Consider the following 16450-nt stretch of genomic DNA (forward strand, 5'->3'; position numbering starts at 1 on the left):
CTAGTTCTTGGCTGTCGGCTGGGTGTGTCAGAACCTTGAGAGACAGCTCATTGTGTACTTGCCCTGATGAAGGCCTTAATGTCCCAACCCCCAATTGCTCAGGTCGTCTTTAATGGGAAGCCCCCTCACTCTGACATCTCTCAATTTAGTACATGTATAACAGGGTTCGACATAAGCAATGGCCCGATGGACCGGGGCCAGTAAAACAGTATGTCGGGCAAGTTGATTGTCCAAGCCAGTGATATTGTTAGTGTCAATCAAAGTCACGTGTCAGTTCTTTGTAATTTGATGCTAACGTTAAGTGCTACACCATCTAAAGATGATTGGAAATATTCAAAAGCAGTTCACTAACATCCAGTGTGGAATTTTCTTTATGTTGAACATTGTATAAAGTCCTGTTGTGCATGTGGTCCTGTGTGTAATGTAATAACAGAGTGTCAAAATGTAAATTCCCCTTGACCATTATTAAAAGTATTTCTTCTTCTTCTTTATCTCGGATAATACATGATGGTGTTTTGACGGACTCCTGTACTCCACAGTATTGACACTTGCCTTCCTTGTGTTTCCCCACCAGTTTCCCAAACAGGACCAGACCACTTGTCAACCTGCAATGTCCCAGCCTTAATCTGGCAACTTAATCTGATCAACTCTTTGTAATTCCTGGTTTAATTGATGGGTGAATGTCATAAAGTGTCTTTCCTCTGGTGTCTTCATTCCACTTATGCTGCCACTACTGGATCAGTCTTTCATTGATGATGCTACACTCCAGTCTACCAACAGGTACCTCCACCTCCACCCTGTCTCTTTCTAAACTTGCTTTAGCAGCTTTATCTGCAGCCTTATTCCCCTCAACGCCAACATGCACTGGAATCCACAAGAAACCTACACTATACCCCCGCCTCTCCAATCTAAAAACTAAATCTGACCTAGCCCCACCACATTCTCCCCCTACTACTACCATCAAGGCAGACAGTGAATCAAAACAAATAACTTTCTCCACTCCAACTTCTGGCACCCAGCACAGAGCCCATAGTATTGCTACCAACTCCAACAAAAAAATTGATAATCCATCCGGCAGTCTATGACACTGCCTAAATTAATTAAAAAATGAACATAGGGAACATAAGAAAACTAATCCTACTTGCCTACTCTCTGGGTCTCTTGAGCCATTAGTATAAATATGTATGTAACTGTTCCATTGATTACTAAGGTGCTCCACCATGCAAAATGTCCTACTCTTCCATTCTGTATTTACTTTTTAATGGATCCACATCAGCCAACAGCCAGTGTGGGATAGATGGCCAGCAGACCGAGACACTATTTCTTTCTCATTAAGTTTAAGCTCCTCTGGATATGACTTAACACAATGTAAAATACTGCCTCTATTAAGCCTGCTCTAACCCTTTCTAAACTCCCAACACTCTGCTAGCAGATGGACTGAAGGAAGAGCTGTTCCAAAGCTTTTATTTTTATAAAATAGTTCAAATGCCAATTTTGCATGTCACAGCCTTAGTGGAGCCTCCCCTGCCTCCACTAACGGCGTCATCCAGAATGCCCCAGTACATAACCTCATGGCCCTAGCCTGAACCACGTCTAACTTACTAAGTGTGGACCTCGACACCCATAATCAAAAACTGATCTTTTGCTTTATAAATCATCAGCATAAGACTCCTGTCTGAACAACCGGTCAAGCACCTCATATTAATAACATTTTCACTTTTATTTACCATCTTACATACCTGTTGTTTATATGTCAACTTTTCATTCACCCAGACAACAAGAACAAAACTTGAAGATCCTGACTCTCTCAAGAGGTTCCCCCATCTGAAGGCCCTGACGGCAAAAACTCATATGTTGTTACAAAATATGCTTCACCTAAAGCAAAGCTCTTAAATACAGGAAGTGACCAATCAGAATGTACCAATTGTGAAGAGAAGAAGAAGAAATGATCTGATCGGCCATTATATAAGTTCCCCTTTGTCTTCAGTTTGTTGTGTCAGTTTAGTCTGTATCGTTTTAGTTTATTCAATTAAAGCTTAGCCTGAGTTAAGCTTCTGTTTAGTTTAGCCTGGTTTATGGGCCTAGAACTCTACATATTTGGTGTGTAACTGTTTTCTTTATTTTAGGGGAAATTAAACCCTCTTTTTCACTCCTCTTGCATGCCAGCTCGGTACCTCACACTACGTCACATGAAACATGATGGTGGGGTATGGTACATGAGGTTGTTTTTAATTTGACTTAATTCTTGATTGTTGGTGTATTTGTCTGCCTTAGGATAACGTTACACGAAACAGGTGATTTAACGCCACCACTCATTTTACATACAGTTTATCACCAAACAACATGCTGAGGGAACATTACAAAATTTTTTCATGTTGGTTTTGAGCACTATGCATACCCACTAACCTGGAAAACGCTTCAAACAATAAGTGGATACAGCGTGTCGGGGGGAAAAAGGCTAAAAAGCTGTAAAAGGCTTTTATTCCCAATTTCAGGAAATGTTGTAGTCTTAACTATTAATCGATTAATCCAAAAAAGAATGCAAAGATTAATTTTTACTTTTTTTTATTTTTAATTTTTTAATAGAAAAGGATAAGGAGAGAGTAAACTGAGTTATCATGCAGATGCTTCAGTCTGTAGAGTTGTGTCCTCCCTAATGGCTTCTGCAGACAGCTGGGGCCAAACATCTAATTTGCATAATTCATTTCACTTCCGAGCGGCTGACAAATGCCTCCAAACTCATCGCCTCTCTGTGAAATCTGAATATTTCTCCAGCTCTCCTGCCGAGTGCCGATTCGGCGAATTAAACCTGAGGAGCAGTTTTGTTGTTTAGTTTTTTTCTTTTGTAGAGGGGGAGAGGGGACGACAACCAAATCAGGCTCAAAAGAAGATGTTGGAAAAAAGGCAAGGGGGGAACTCCTGCCAAAATAAGTGTTGTACAGTATGATTCCCTCTTCAGCAGGCACAGCCACGAAAAGCTCAAGAGAGTACCAGGCTGTTTCTTTCCTGTCCTGTCGTTCAAAGCAAAGCTGCATGATGAAAGTGCATGAAATGCTCACAGATGCCAAATGGGCTGTTCCACAGGTGTTTGCCTCCCTCTAGTGGTGTAGTATAAAAACAGCAGCTCTTACACCAGAAAAGGGACAAACAACTGATCATTAATCATTTCCACACAAGTTATAAAATGTGAATTAAATTAAAATTAAACCCATATTTCACATTTATTCATGTCTTGATACTCACTCTATTCATTCTCTATTCATTCTGTATTCCACTCTGTCCAGTTCTGTATTATATGACTTTTCATATACTAATACACTATCTCTTACAACCAAGGCTTTTCCAAGAGGACAGTCAAGCTTGGAAGATTTACAACTACAACAACATCTAAAGCTGTTCTGCATTACATGTCATCTTCAACATATCCTGACGATATGAACATCATTTGTAGAAGACAGTTTCACAACAAATACACTACAAAATGATAACTTTTATGAGTAAAATTTCAGTGTGCTTCTTATGTTGACATATGGTACATATGGAACCTGAAAGCAACTTCATATGTGTGTGTGTTTGTTTGTTTGTCTGTGTGTGTGTTTGTGTGTGTGTGTGTGTGTGTGTGTATGTGTGCGTGTGCATATACCTCTGTTAGAGAGCTTCTCCAGCAGCGTCCTGAAGCGTTGCACTACAGACGGGGAGACATCGTAGGTGTAAACCTCCTTCACTGGAACACGGTGACACCTCCCAAACATACCATCTGTCAGCACACACACACACACACACACACACACACACACACACACACACACACACACACACACACACACACACACACACACACAACAACAGTTTGATTAGAGAATCTCACTCGCTTTTATATCCGCTTCCATTTTACAAAAGCTAAATATTATCAATCTTTTATGATACTTTTGTTTGTTTCCCAAATGACTCAATTGACTTTACTTTAATGTTCATACAACTATGGGTTACTAAACTAAAACATAATCACTGCCTGGATTATGTCCAGAGGCAGAGTTTAGGTTTAGGCAACAAAAGCACCTAAGGTTTAGAGAACAATTGGGATTCTGGTTAAATGTAAATAGATACATTGTGTTCCATGCTTCAATTTATTTTGGACTAACTAACGTTAGCTTGGAGAGCTAATTTACGTGTTGGGCCACAGACTAAAGAAAATGACAGCAGTCAGTCCGACCAGCAGTGACATGTTGCTGTTCCTAACGCTAGATCTGGTTTATCAAAGAGACTAGCAAAGCTACACAGAACAGACACTAAGCACAGCAGAAATGTCAGAAAGGTCGTAGTTTCCGTTCCACAACATTAACTATGTGTTTAAAACTTTGTCTGTTATGTTAAATGGAACTGTCATTGGTAATGGACTTATTTTGTCATTTAGGTATGAGAACGAGTTGCTCTGCGTGTCTCCATGTATCAATGTGTGTGTGCGAGTGTGCATGTTGCATAACAACACATGTAAATGGTTATTCAATACTCTTTTCTATAACTAGTCTCTGCATCACTGTGGCTGTCTCAATCAAATGGTAAACTGCATTTAATAGACAGCTAAGGATGACCAGGACTAGCCAGATCCTCCTCCGCAGCGCTGTGGAGGAAGGTCTGGCAAAGTGAGGCTAGACTGATACCTGATCCACTTAGAGGGTAACTACCGTTTTTTTTCAACCTGTTTTTGTGTCTAAGTGACTGAAGGAACAACAATCTTTGATATTGGTCCAGTATTACGTGAGATCGCTGCAGTCGGCAGTCAGAGAAACAAGCTACAATGTAAGTTAATGTATTCGCCTTCACAAAAGTGCTTGTTTTGCCGCTGACAGACTCAGATTAATAGTCTGACAACATTATGGAAAGGATTTCTAAGGAGGTCGACCTTTCTGTTAAAGAGTAAGATCCTTTTTTTAAACATAAAAACATCCGTGAAATTGCATTCGCTAAAGCCACCAGACTCCATGTAAATAAACAGTAATTTTAGCATCGTAAAATACACTTCATTCAAAGTCGACAGAAACAAAATAAAACTATGAAAAACCGTTTTGTCTTTCCACTTTTCCATCCATCACAACTCTAGTTTTGGTTGAAATAGACACATAGTTTACTGATATACATGTGAAAATATGTTGGCTCTATACACACTAAACGAGTTTTTCATTTCATTTCATGTTTATGTGAATAGGGAGAGATACTTAGACATAGATATCTGGGCAACAAATCTCATACAGCATCACAGCATTTATAGCTTTTGCTAATTTCCAATGCCAGTCCAAGATATCTAGTGGGTTTAGGGCTAGCGACTTCAGAGCTGTTTCTGGTTAAACAGAAAGGTCTTAAAGAGGTTTTAAAGGTCTATCTCTGTAGAGATCCTTTCCATAATGTTGTCAGACACTTAGAATATTAATCTGAGCCTGTCAGTGGCAAAATGAGCACTTTTGTAAAGGTAAATACAAGCTGGAAAATTGTCCTATTAACTTACATTGTAGCTTGTTTCGCTGACTGCTGACTGCAGCTTAATACTGGACCAATGTCAAAGATTGTTGTTCCCATCAGTCACTTAGACACAAACACATAGGAACATAGGGTTAAAAAAACGGTAGTTACCCTTTAATGAGGTCAGCAAATGAGGTTTTCACAATTTCTCTTCAGGAACCAAGGACAACTTTAATAACTCTAGCAGAGTTTCAGCAAAACAGCATTCTCTTCCTGTTTTATGTCATAATTCAACCTAACCGATTTAATCTGATGCCTCAAAGTAAAGTAAAATGTAAATGATGATGACTTATTAATGCTAAAATGACAATTTGTAAGGAGCCCAAATTGTAACTGTGACAAAGTGAAAAAAAGAAAAACAAGATCCTTCAGCTCTGATCTCATTTAACAGCATTTCTGTCTCCCAGAAGGAACATCTTGAATTATCTCTCATAATTATACTCATGCATATCTTAAAACTCTGCAATGTATCCAAGTTCACTACCAGAGGGCCGTAACTCAGAGCCACACGTCTTCTTGTGATTTATGGTCCAGATTAGAGCAGAGAGGATTTGAGGGGCCATTCTCAGAAGCACAGGGCGTATTAGGATGGAGGAGATGGACCACCACCGCTCAAAAATAGGTGTTATTTTATTATTTTTATGAACTTTTGTTTTGTTTTTTACTTGTTTACTTTCACTTCCAAAAAGCCCCTGCTAGTCTTGGGAGTGTGCAGGTGCAGACAATGAGAGAGATTGTTTTTTATTAACAGTACTACTACTTTTGTATCTTTTACTTGAATCTCTGTTTGGAGTTGGGTTCCTCTCTTCCTCAGATTTTTTTTTTTTTTTTTTTTAATTAAGGTTTAAAATGATTAATTATTCATTTAAAATGCTGTTTCTGTTTCATTTCAACAACATTGTTGGACAGAATTCAGGCATAAACTGATGGATTAGTTCATCTAAATGTTGCATCATTATGCTTATGGCAGATTCACAGTGCAAAGATAATCCAATAAATTCCAATGGTAATTGAATGTTTGGTAATAAGTAAAGCTTAATATATTAATTATTGCCTCAAACTGCCTCAATATAGTAAATGCTTAAGTGTTATATTACAAACATGATGAAAGGTAAAGAAAATTATTTTTGTTGTTTTGCACGTCTGGCATTGTTGGGACACGCTGACTAAAAGCAACAAACTGAGTCCTGCCTAATGAACTGGATTAAGACATCTTAATGGATCGGCGGCCTCTGGGGACCAGCACAAGTGCATCATCCCTCCCAGACTGCACTCCTACACGATCAGTGACATCTGGCATTGCTTGGCAGCGCCTGGGCTGCTTCGACTGGCTATACAGTACATAATAAAGGCTTTCCTTCATATTTGTCAAGAACTGGCTCTGGCTCTCCTGGTTTTAATTGTGCTAGCAATGCTCATGGATTATTAGCTGCACAGGCTGCTAATTGCAAAAAGTGCTGTATGTGTGTTGGAAGTGTGTGAGTGGTACTGGGACAGAGAGAGGGTGTGAGATGCATTTAGTTGTTTTTGCAGTATAGGATAGTTAATTGAGACTGACCTGGATTAAGATCAAATAAAGACTGGAACTATTAGTCAATGAATCACTTTGTCGATAAACAGAAACAGAGATTGGCAATATTTTGTTCCAAAACTGGCTCAGTAGACAGTGTTACTGATCAATAACCCATCAGCTCCCTGCACATACACTCAGGTAATATTAAAGGGGTGATAGAATGCAAAACTGATTTTACCTTGTCATAGTTGAATAATGACAGTTTAGTGGGTAACTAAAACAAATCTCACTATTTGAAACTGCCTCTGAAAATGGGCGAATCTCAACGAGCCCCATAGATGACGTCAACTATTGCGGCTCCTCCTCTTTTCGTTCTAGTCACTGTGTTAGTACGCCCCAACATTTGCATAGGCTACACAACTGACCTGAGATCAGTTAGTCTTCTGAATCTAGGTCGTGCAGATCTCAGAAATTATACAGTATTTCATCTGTTGCTATTTTACCATTAAATTCACTTCTGAGACTTTGTTATGCGAGAAATCAACTATGTAGAGGTCAAATATGGGCCGTTTAACGAAAATTGATGTCTAATAGCAAATTTTGTCCGACTGTGTCGGAGTTCAGAGGCTGGTGCTGCCTGTGTTGCTGCCTCGCCGCCTGGCCTGCCTTCCTTCACAGACCCCGGCCTGCTGTGAGGTAGATGGAGCTCAGTCACGTCTGGCAGCCCACAGCACTCCATACCCGCGCAAAGTCACCGTTTTGGGCTAATGGACTACGAAACGCCGCTGCTCTGACAGAGCTCCAGGACCTCCAACTCCCCTCTTCCTGCTAGCTAAATGCCCGGTGTATGTGAGTGAAAGCGCGGTCAGCAAGCTTGTTACGCCAGCATTCTCTTACCACAGGTTCCAGTTTATCTTTTAATGTGTGTAATTATAATGTGTTGAGTTATTTAAACAAACGATTGGGGAAATAAACGCCGCTTGTCCGTGAGTCTCATTGATAGAACCTGTGGCTGGATGGAGCTCTATCAATGAGAGCTAGCTAGCCTCCTCTTAGAATTCCTCTGGAATTCACAAAAATTAATTAACTTGAAATCGGACACCGTTGTTAGCTTTATAAAACATTTAGTTAGATGTTGTATATGTGGCGTGACGAAATTCTAACTGTAAATATACTCAAATTACGCCGAAAATGAAGCTAACTAGCCGTGATTTGTAGCTACATACAGCTAGGATTGAAGGGACAGTCGCAGCTAACGAAACCCTTACAATTCACAAATATTCATTAAAGGTATAGTGGAGGATTTTCCCGAATTTTAGAAAAGATCCGCCCTCTCCACTTTTTGAAAAAATGCACATGCGCAACACTCTACCTGCTCCCGGGACGTAACGCCTATTAAACGTGTGCACGAGAGTGCACTGTTTACAAGTTGCTGTCGGCATGGTTCATACAAGCCTACTTTCCAAAAGAAGATTTGCACTTTTTCACAAATTGAGATGTTTACCGTGTCTGTGTGGTGCGTGACTTGTGCCAGGGCTAGCATCGATAATCATAGCTTACATCAACTTTAACTAGCAGTGATTTTAAATCGATTTCTCCAAATAGCATGCCAAACTTTACCTGTCGAGTAGAAACTTCGCGACTGAGGCATCAGTGGAGAGCCCAACCTGTGCTTTTAGCGCACGCCAGCGTGTGAAACATTCTCCCAAAAACACTCCGGTCTTGTTTCTTTCTTCAGAGGCCTTTCTCTTCTTGTCATACCTTTCGTAGACACTCGTAGCTCACCACACATATACACCTGAAAGTATTCATGCGCAGAAAGCGAAAACTACCCTAGGGACGAGCACGTACGACGGCTTTACGTAAACATAGCGCCAGAATGATTGACAACTAGGAGGACCAATAGTCTTGATGATCCACCCGGAAAAAGAAAATCCTCCACAATACCTTTAACTTGAAATCGGACACCGTTGTTAGCTAACTAGCCGCAATCTTGTACACATAGGCTTGAAGGGACAGTCGCAGCTAACGAAACCCTTACAGTTCACAAATATTCATTAACTTGAAATCGGACACCGTTGTTAGCTTTATAAGATATTTAGTTAGATGTTGTATAAGTGGCGTGACGAAATTCAAACTGTAAATATACTCGAATTACGACCAAAAATGAAGCTAACTATCCGTGGTTTGTAGCTACACATAGATAGGATTGAAGGGACAGTCGCAGCTAACGAAACACCTAAACTTCACCAATATTCATTAACTTGAAATCGGACACCGTTGTTAGCTTTATAAGACATTTAGATATGTTGTATAGCTAAGTGGCTATACACAGCTCACAGCAGGCCGGGGTCTGTGGAGGAAGTCAGGCCGGGCGGCGAGGCAGCAACACAGGCAGCACCGGCCGCTCAACTCTGACACAATTTTACCAAATTTGCAATTAGCCATCCATTTTCGTAAAACGGCCCATATTTGAGCTTTATATAATTTATTTCTCACATAAAAAAGTCTCAGAAGTGAATTTGGTAACAAAACATTGCAGTGTCTGGAATATGAGATTCTGTCGCGTCTCTAATGTGTGTGTATTGGGGATTCGCTCAACCAATCAGCACGCGTCTCTAATGCGTGTGTATGGCAATTCGCTCAACCAATCAGCATGCGTCTCTACGTGTGTGTACGGGGATAAGGCTCAACCAAGCAGCGCGCAGCTCATCTAAATATTCATGAGCATACCATATTTGGAAGAAAAGCTCTTGTTACAAATAGGGCCAAAACACAGGGATGCATAAGGGCCAATAAAATATCAACCAGGCCATTTTCAGCCCAACTAATGTTACATACCCCATTATGAGACCATAAGGAACAGTGTGAGATACCCTATATAATCATTCTATCACCCCTTTAAGAGATGTGGCAGCTTCCCTTTTAGTCATGTGGAAGAACAATATTTAGGAAGACTGAATATGGGGTTGTGGGATTAACCATTCAGACATGGCTACTTATTCTGCTGATCTGATGCTGGGCTGCTGCCTTTTATTTGATGATATCATGAATTTTGGCTACTTGTTGTCTTTGTTTTTTATTCCAGTCTGAAGTATGACCAATTATATATTTCGTTCATTCTTGTTTACAAGAATGTGAGTTCAAAGTAGCTTTGTTATACTGCAACAGGAGTATAGTTACAGGAATTTTCCTGAAAGGAACGTCAACCACACACTTATGATCAATCAATCATTACTCAGCAATTAGTCTAATTAGAGAGGCATACAGAACATTTGCTGGAATATATCTGGTGTACTCAAATACATTAAGGCTTCAGTGTTACCTCTCCATCCTGACCACAGCTCCCATAAATGCTAATAACCATAGTCGAAAGTCATGGGGGAGGTCAGGGGGTCAGGACCTATTCCATCTGAAGGTTGCCCCCCCAAATATCATTAAAAACCATGCTGTGTATTGGACATATTACAATCACATATGCTTCAAATAATTGTGTATGTAGTAACATGGTAGAAAAGCAAACATGGCAAGTTAAGAAACATTTTGAGCCCCCCTCCCTTGCTTCACAGTGGTTTGGTCCACTGCCTGTCCCAGTTTGAATCACTTCAGTAGTTGTTGAACTGCTCCGGTAAGTAGACTGGCTTAATTTCAAACATCTGATATAGTGATTCTTTTCTGTAATGCTGATGATGCTGAGTCAATAATAAGCTAGTCATGACAAAAAAATGATGATAACCTATGTATTTTTTCAGTCCGCTATGTTAGCAATTACTCTCCGGGAACCATCACCTTATCATGGTGGAGAGGTTTGTGTGTCCCTATGAACCTGAGGGCTGTGTTGTCTGGAGCTGTGTGCTCCTGGTAGGGTCTCCCAAGGCAAAGTGGTCTCAGGTGAGGGGCCAGACAAAGAATGGTTCAAAAACCCTATGAGCCAACGAGGAAGAGGTGAAGTTACCCTGCCCGGAGGAAGCCCGGGGCCCCCGTCTGGAGCCAGGCCCAGATGGCGGGCTCGTCAGTGAGCGCCTGGTGGCCGGGTTTGCCACGGAGCCCGGTCGGGCACAGCCTGAAGAAGCAACGTGGCAACTCCCTCTCCATCCCATGGGCCCACCACCTGTGGGAGGAACCGCTGGGGTCGGGTGCCGGTGGTCAGGGAAGCTGTCCGACTGAAGAAGGAGTCTTTTCGGGATATGTTATCCCAGAGGACTCCGGAGGCAGTTGCAAGGTACCGAGGGGCCCGAAGGGCTGCAGCCTCTGCCGTGAAAGAGGCAAAGCAGCGGGTGTGGGAGAAGTTCGGAGAAGACATGGAGAAGGACTTTCGGTTGGCACCAAGGTGCTTCTGGAAAACCGTTCGCCACCTCAGGAGGGGGAAGCGGGGAACCATCCAAGCTGTGTACAGCAAGGATGGGACGCTGTTGACCTCAACTGTGGAGGTAATAGGGCGGTGGAAGGAGCACTTTGAGGAACTCCTAAATCCGACTAATACGCCTTCTATGGTAGAGGCAGAGCTGGAGGATGATGGGGGATTGTCGTCAACTGGTGGAAGTTGCTGAGGTAGTTAAAGAAATGCTTAAAGCTCTGGGTGTGGAGGGGTTGTCTTGGTTGACACTCCTCTTCAACATTGTGTGGAAGTCTGGGACGGTGCCTAAGGAGTGGCAGACCGGGATGGTGGTTCCCCTTTTCAAAAAGAGGGTGTGTGCCAATTACAGGGGTATTACACTTCTCAGCCTCCCTGGTAAAGTCTACTCCAAGGTGCTGGAAAGGAGGGTTCGGTCGATAGTCGAACCTCAGATTGAGGAGGAACAATGCGGATTACGTCCTGGTCGTGGAACAACGGACCAGATCTTTACTCTTGCAAGGATCCTGGAGGGAGCCTGGGAGTATGCCCAACCAGTCTACATGTGTTTTGTGGATCTGGAGAAGGCGTATGACCGGGTCCCCCGGGAGATACTGTGGGAGGTGCTGCGGGAGTATGGGGTGAGGGGGTCCCTTCTCAGGGCCATCCAATCTCTGTACAACCAAAGCGAGAGCTGTGTCCGGGTTCTCGGCAGTAAGTCGGACTCGTTTCAGGTGAGGGTTGGCCTCCGCCAGGGCTGCGCTTTGTCACCAATCCTGTTTGTAGTATTTATGGACAGGATATCGAGGCGTAGTCGGGGTGGAGAGGGGTTGCCGTTTCGTTGGGCTGGGGATCTCATCGCTGCTTTTTGCAGATGATGTGGTCCTGATGGCATCATCGGCCTGTGACCTTCAGCACTCACTGGATCGGTTCGCAGCCGAGTGTGAAGCAGCTGGGATGAGGATCAGCACCTCTAAATCGGAGGCCATGGTTCTCAGCAGGAAACCGATGGAGTGCCTTCTCCAGGTAGGGAATGAGTCCTTACCCCAAGTGAAGGAGTTCAAGTACCCTGGTGTCTTGTTCGCGAGTGAGGGGACAATGGAGCGGGAGGTGGTCGAGGAGGTCGGCCGGGCGGTCGGTATTACATTCAATTTATCGCAATGTTGTGACGAAAAGAGAGCTGAGCCAGAAGGCAAAGCTCTCAATCTACCGGTCAGTTTTCGTTCCTACCCTCACCTATGGTCATGAAGGCTGGGTTATGACCGAAAGAACGAGATCCAGGGTACAAGCGGCTGAAATGGGTTTCCTCAGGAGGGTGGCTGGCGTCTCCCTTAGAGATAGGGTGAGAAGCTCAGTCATCCGTGAGGAGCTCGGAGTAGAGCCGCTGCTCCTTCGCGTCGAAAGGAGCCAGCTGAGGTGGTTCGGGCATCTGGTAAGGATGCCCCCTGGGCGCCTCCCTAGGGAGGTGTTTCAGGCACGTCCAGCTGGGAGGAGGCCTCGGGGAAGACCCAGGACTAGGTGGAGGGATTATATCTCCAACCTGGCCTGGGAACGCCTCGGGATCCCCCAGTCGAAGCTGGTTAATGTGGCTCGGGAAAGGGAAGTTTGGGGTCCCCTGCTGGAGCTGCTACCCCCGCGACCCGATACCGGATAATCGGACGAAGATGGATGGATGGATGTTAGCAATTATAACGTTGCCTAGCTGTTTGGTAGCTGTTTAATGGACCTTTTTCACAGCAGACATTTTGACTTGTCATAATAGGAAAAGCACAGCTGAAATTGATAACCTTAACGATGGCTCAGTTCCATCAAGTGTCCCATTAAGCTATTTCAGTGAGTCAGCATGCACAATACCAGGACCTCTCCTAAGTGGAATGCAGCCATCATTAATGGTTTAATACCAGGGCCTCTCCTAAGTGGAATGCAGCCATCAGTAATGGTTTAATACCAGGGTCTCTCCTAAGTGGAATGCAGCCATCAGTAATGGTTTAATACCAGGACCTCTCCTAAGTGGAATGCAGCCATCAGTAATGGTTTAATTCCAGGGCCTCTCCTAAGTGGAATGCAGCCATCATTAATGGTTTAATACCAGGACCTCTCCTAAGTGGAATGCAGCCATCATTAATGGTTTAATACCAGGGCCTCTCCTAAGTGGAATGCAGCCATCAGTAATGGTTTAATACCAGGGTCTCTCCTAAGTGGAATGCAGCCATCAGTAATGGTTTAATTCCAGGACCTCTCCTAAGTGGAATGCAGCCATCATTAATGGTTTTGAATACACCTGTGCTTTTCCTACTATGACATGTCAACATGTCTGCTGTGAAAAAGGTATATAGCTTGTTGGATTGTTGGTTGGCTAGCTTGCTAATTCCACCCAACATTAAGGTGACCAGATTACTGAGACAAAATCCTGGGACATTTTCAGTTCAGAAGCCAAAACAGGTCATGTTTTTATCTTTGTAAATAAAACCCTCATATGCATTTAAAATTTGAATTCGGGTTCTATGTGTGGAGTAGTTTGGAGACATGCCTCTTTGTAATTATGACATACTCTTTTTAAATTTTTATGGCAAAAAAATATTCCCCAAAATTGTGCATATGCCTATTTTTGAAAAGTAAGTGATGTAGTACAACCAGCAGAACACTAATTATGTGTGAGGTAAATTTAGAGACATGTCTATTTAATTATTAAAATATTAAATGTTTTAGGCAAAACATATTCCCCAAAATTAGGCATGCCTATTTTTGAAAAGAAAGTGTTGTAATATAACCAACAGAAGACTAATTATATGTGAGGTAAGTTTAGAGACACAAATCTAATTATTAAAATATTAAATGCTGATGGTGATGGCGCAGTGGATATGACCCATGCCTTTGGGGTGGGAGATCTGGGTTTGATTCCCACTACGATACATCAACCAATGTGTCCCTGAGCAAGACACTTCACCCCTAGTTGCTCCAGAGGCGTGTTACCTCTGACATACAGTATATAGCAATTGTAAGTCGCTTTGGAGGAAAGGGTCGGCTAAATGACATGTAATGTAATGTTTTTGGCAAAACATAATCCCCAGAATTATGAATATGCTTTTTTTGTGCTGTGGTACAACTAGCAGGAGACAAATTATAATTGAGGTAAGTTTGGAGACACTACCTTATTTAATCATTAAATTAATACATATTTTTGTGTCAGTGTTGTAGTTTGTAGACGGTCCCATTAGGTGTTGTAGTTTGTAGACGGTCCCTAAGCACTGGTCTTACTGCAGTGAAAATGAGTTTGTAGCTCGTTGTAGGGCTGCAGCTATCGATTATTTTAGTAATCAAGTATTCTACCGATTATTCCATCGATTAATCGGATAAGAAATACTTTTGTTTAATTGAAGAGCAATAATATACAATAGTTTGGTTTAATTTTTGGAAAAAGCAACATTTGTATTGCCTACATTGCTTAAAATATCGTCTCTCAAGAAACTAAACATTAAGTGCATTTAAGTGCCATATTACATTGTTTTTAATGAAATGCAACAACAACAAACTAAGGCATGCATTAAACATCCATAAACATTACCTAAGTTGTGCAACTTAACTTTCAGAACTACAAGTTTCAACCTGAGACTGATCTGTATACAGTATAGTAAATATTAGTTATACTCAACCTATTGTGGCAATACGAGTGGCCTATGACACTCGAGAAGCTAAAAATGTCCGACAATGCCACTTGGGATAGGCCCAAGACCTTTAAAGCACACAGATTTGTTCTCAAAATCAGGGGTCAGAGACAAGTAATTATAAAAATATACAATTGTATTTAGTTAGATGAATGAATAAAAATGAATAGGTAAGTAATTGTTGGAACCTAACAGTTTTGATGAAGACTATTCTGTGAGGCCTGAAACTTCCCTGAGGCCAAAGAGCGGCCTGTAGGGAAGTCACCAGCCTGTGACCCCTCACTCCTAACAAAGAATTCCCCAAAATGGAGGATTTACCTCCAAGACATGAGGAGAAATGGCAGACTGGTGGAGGGCTTGAGAATTGCAACAACGCGTTCTCACACCTTCGTTGAGTTCCGGATTTATGATTGGCCGCGGCTCCTTGAACGCACCACTCGCTGCCAGCAGGCGGCGGAGGGGAGAAAAAAGTAGACGGCGGTCATCGCCCGGGGCTCTTCGTGGTTTCATTACCGTAAGAAGACACATCGTTCAGCACTGTTCGAGAATCAACATCGTATTATTCGCTGGTCGAGTGAGACGTTTGTATCGTTTGTGATACAAAGGATCCAGGTGAATACGAAGCCCGTATTACACCAAATCTGCAAAGGGGTAAATCAGCCCCGTCTCAAAGAAAAAGAGACAACGCGTTTTTCTTCCAAGTCGACTGGACCGTGTTTCCGCTCCACTGCCCTGGACGGTACGGGTCGTCAATCTCTGGCGAGAGTTAACTCAGTTCTGTTCACCGGGAAATCCGCCGGATAAGCTAACGGACTGCACACCAAAAAGTAAGAGGCTTTTATAGTTCTGGGCAGACTTGAGAACTAGGGTGTTTATTAATGAGTAAAAGGTATTGCTATTTTTGTTTACCATTAATGTGTGATCGGACCGCTGTGTGAAGAATATCCCTGATCAAGATATTGTTGAAAGTTGTGTTGAACTGTAGCTGATAACTCCCGCCGAGGAGGAATTACTGTACCAGCGGAGTCAGCTGCGCGCTCGCGGAGCGTAGTGGGGAATAAACGCTCTTTACCGTTAAACAAACCTCAGATTCTGCTATAACGCCACGTTAAGTTAGAATCTCGAGTAAAACGAAGAGAGCGGTTAGTCCCATCACCCCAGAGATCAAGGTTTTTAAGCGTTTGTTTCATAAATCGTGTTTTCCCTCCTTTCTCTCTCTCTCTCTCTCTCTCTTTTCCTCTTAACACACACACACACACACACACACACACACACACATATACAAGCTAGCCACGTAGCTCCCGAGCTAACGCTGCTAGCTTAACCACGTGGAGTTTGTATAGAGCCAACCCGTGACCTAGCATAGCATAAACGTGCGCGTTGCCTAGCAACCCCTACCTCGGCATCTTCAGCCCCTCTCCG

At 42.6% G+C, this 16450-nt stretch overlaps 1 protein-coding gene across 2 annotated transcripts in view; it reads right to left on the bottom strand.

Annotated features, from left to right (window-relative positions):
* LOC120568116 (receptor-type tyrosine-protein phosphatase N2-like) overlaps positions 1–16450 on the bottom strand; it is a 315377-nt gene that overhangs the window by 254413 nt on the left and 44514 nt on the right. For both annotated transcript variants that reach the window (XM_039815379.1, XM_039815378.1), the window contains exon 3: positions 3644–3757. In XM_039815379.1, the coding sequence (XP_039671313.1) occupies positions 3644–3757 (114 nt within the window). The remainder of the gene's footprint in view (positions 1–3643; positions 3758–16450) is intronic.

Source organism: Perca fluviatilis, chromosome 11, assembly GCF_010015445.1.
Source record: "Perca fluviatilis chromosome 11, GENO_Pfluv_1.0, whole genome shotgun sequence".
In the NCBI taxonomy this organism is placed as follows: domain Eukaryota; kingdom Metazoa; phylum Chordata; class Actinopteri; order Perciformes; family Percidae; genus Perca; species Perca fluviatilis.